The 2827-nt window shown below is 63.3% G+C and overlaps 1 protein-coding gene across 1 annotated transcript in view; it reads right to left on the bottom strand.

Moving 5' to 3' along the window:
- The window catches only part of MNEG_8431 (hypothetical protein), a gene marked incomplete at both ends in the record, with an annotated part of 3823 nt that extends 3431 nt beyond the window's left edge, over positions 1-392 (bottom strand). The window contains one exon of the mRNA XM_014043094.1: positions 15-392. Coding sequence (XP_013898548.1) covers positions 15-392 — 378 coding nt within the window. The remainder of the gene's footprint in view (positions 1-14) is intronic.
- Between the last annotated feature and the right edge of the window lie 2435 nt (positions 393-2827).

Raw genomic sequence — 2827 nt, 5'->3', positions numbered from 1 at the left:
CCGCCGCCGGCGACCCGCTGCATCAGCAATGACTGGGCGTAGCCCTGCAGCTGCATCAGCGCCTTCCGGCGCTCGGTAGGCGCGCTGCCGCCGAGCACGTCGTCGAGCCCCTGCAGCTGCTCCCGCGCCGCATTCGCCGCGGCCGCGGCACCGTGGGCGCCAGCGCCGGCCCCGGCGCACGCGTCGACGGCGCCGTCGAGCGCGCCGCCCTCGAGCGCGCGCAGCGCCGCCTGCAGCGTGGCGGGCTGCAGCAGACTGGCGAGCGCCGGGTCGGCGCGCGCGGCGTCTCGCAGCGCGGGGTCGGCTCGCAGGGCGGCCATGACGGCGTCGGGCGCTTGCCGCAGGGCGGCGAGGCCCGGGTGCTGCTGCAGCTGGCGCCTCAGCTGCTGCATGGGACCCTGCAGCGTTTGGCGGGCGCCAGTTTAGGCGGGCGGGCGGCGTGGCGGTGGCTGCATTCCACGCCATCGTGTGACGCGCGATAGACTGCGCAAGCAGGAGCCCGATACTATGCAATTGCATACGGTAGTTCCATCTGTGCATGAGGCCCAACGAGGTGCCCCTGCTCCGTGGCTCTTTTCAACGCACCCCTTCATCACAGGCGCCAGAAGCAACATCCCGCCGCCTCGTAGGTAGGCGGGGTGCGCTACTCATGACTCTGGCCTGATATTATGCCCTCATCTTGCGATGGCAGCTGCTGAGATCGCAAAGCGGGAGATCTCTGAGACCGACTGTGAATTACTGTAGCCCGGCGAACAATGGCTTTTATGCCTGGCCGCAATTCTCGTTATTAGGTCAGCGTGACAGCCACATACATCAAACCCGTACGGTACTGCAATAGGACGCGCTGTTTGTCACTTGCGGTCGTGCCGGTGACGGTAGTCTGCACGAGCCTCGCAAGAGACTCTGATTTCAATAACAATTACTGCCATGACGGCACCGTGGGTGGAGGGGCCCTTGAAGGTGGGTAGAATGCCAGCGCGACATCGCCCGACGTCGCTGCTCGAGGCCCGCGTCTCCAGCCTTCACCCCCTCGCTCGTTGCCCTTGGCTTTGAAATGTCTGCCCAGCATCTGCGGTCCCTGTGACTACCATGAACGCGACCGTACCCACCCGTGCGTGGGAGCGGATGAAGAGCGGAGGCCTTGCTGCATGGCTGCCGCAGGTGGTGGTCGAGTTCCAAACGAGCAGCGCTGGCATCGGGACGCGCACAATCAAGTTGAAGCACTCGCCAAATGTGGTGCCCATACAGCTGCAGGTCTGTCATAGGTGACGGGCAGGTTCAGCCGTACATGTCGTGCATGAAGTGCACACCCCTTGTGCCGCTCGGCCATCCGGGTGAAGGTACAGCACCGCGAGCCCACGACCCCACCAGCCGCGCCGCCCCGCCCAACCGCCGCAGGGGCGCGTCTCGCCTGAAACATGGCAGGCGTTCATGCAGGTGGGGCTCGCCAGCACAAGGGCTGCTTTGTAGGGCGGCGTGGTCTGCAAGGTTGCCGCTCCGCTCACGCCCCAAGTTATGGCCACAAAAATGCTCGACTTCCCAGGGCCGACAAATGCGCGCGAACTGCGATGCTTTGCACCCATTCTCAGGAAGTGGCGCGGCTTGCCGCGATACACCCGTATGTGGTGCCGCCATCCGCCGCGCGCGTGGGCGGCTGGCTTGGCTGGCTGATCGTCGGTGCGCCCATGATTCAGGCGGGGAACCGCGCTCGCTGTCGCCAGCATCGGAACCAAACGGCGGGCGGCGATGCAGCACGGGGAGTGGCTGGTGTGCTCATCAACAACATCATACTCTGTGTGGGTTGCACTGCTTGAAAGATATCCCAATCAACGTGGTGGCACACACTTGGACTCGTCGCGCAGGGCCGGTCGCAGGCATCTTTTGCTGCAACCCAGATGGGGGCGAGTACTCGGAGTGGCTGCCACAGGTGCGCGGCGTCTTGCCGCCACGAGTCACACACCTTTCCGCGCCCCTCCCTGACGCTGCTACGCTGCCACGTGCCCTGCTAAGGCTGTGCGACGCCCCAGCCATGCAATCCAGCATGTCTCCCTGAATGGCTGTCCGAGTTTCGTTGCATGGCTGACGCAAAGTACCGTCTTAATGCGCTGTTGCAGGTGGAGGGGGTGATAGCGGCGTACCAAGCGGCCTTTGCGGCTGGCGGCGCACACTTGTCGCTGCAGCGCGCGCAGCACAGCTACTGGATCCAGGTCGATGTGGATCCCTCTCTGGCAGTGGGGAAGCCAGGTGGGTGGATTTGGGGCGCATGCTGGGGAGGGGGGATTGCATGACAGGGCACACACGTGCATCCGCATGTACGACTGAAAGCAGCGCATATGCTGCATTTGACTGCATGCATGAGGGTGTCAAGCCATCATTGTAATCTGTGTGCACCACACTTGTTTGTGCGAGCTTGCATGCACGCGGCGCACACGGCGTTGTGCCATGCGAGCTGGGGTCACCAGAGCTGTGCGCCTGTGCGCATGCTTGCATGCGTGCGCCTGCGCTGCCATGAATACCTGCGTCATGCCTGCACATTGCCACCCAGATCCTTGCAACCCCCTACGTTTGTGTTACCGCTGCGGCATGCGATATCAGGCTCTGTTCGCATCCTGGCATCCAGCTACCACCAACTTGGCGTATGAACCCCGTGTTGTGTGCAACCTCCTTCACAACCCTCACCACATGCAGTGCCTCAAAAGTGAAGACGGACTGCATCAACACGATAGATAGGGCGTGTGGGGCAGCGCAGGATGTTAACAGCTGCGTCATGCCCACGCACAGCACTTTTGGGCCGAGTGCTCGATTACGTACAATGTTGGAACATCAT

The sequence above is a fragment of the Monoraphidium neglectum genome, assembly GCF_000611645.1.
Source record: "Monoraphidium neglectum strain SAG 48.87 unplaced genomic scaffold scaffold01602, whole genome shotgun sequence".
Classification (NCBI taxonomy): domain Eukaryota; kingdom Viridiplantae; phylum Chlorophyta; class Chlorophyceae; order Sphaeropleales; family Selenastraceae; genus Monoraphidium; species Monoraphidium neglectum.
This window is presented reverse-complemented; position numbering and strand designations above follow the sequence as displayed.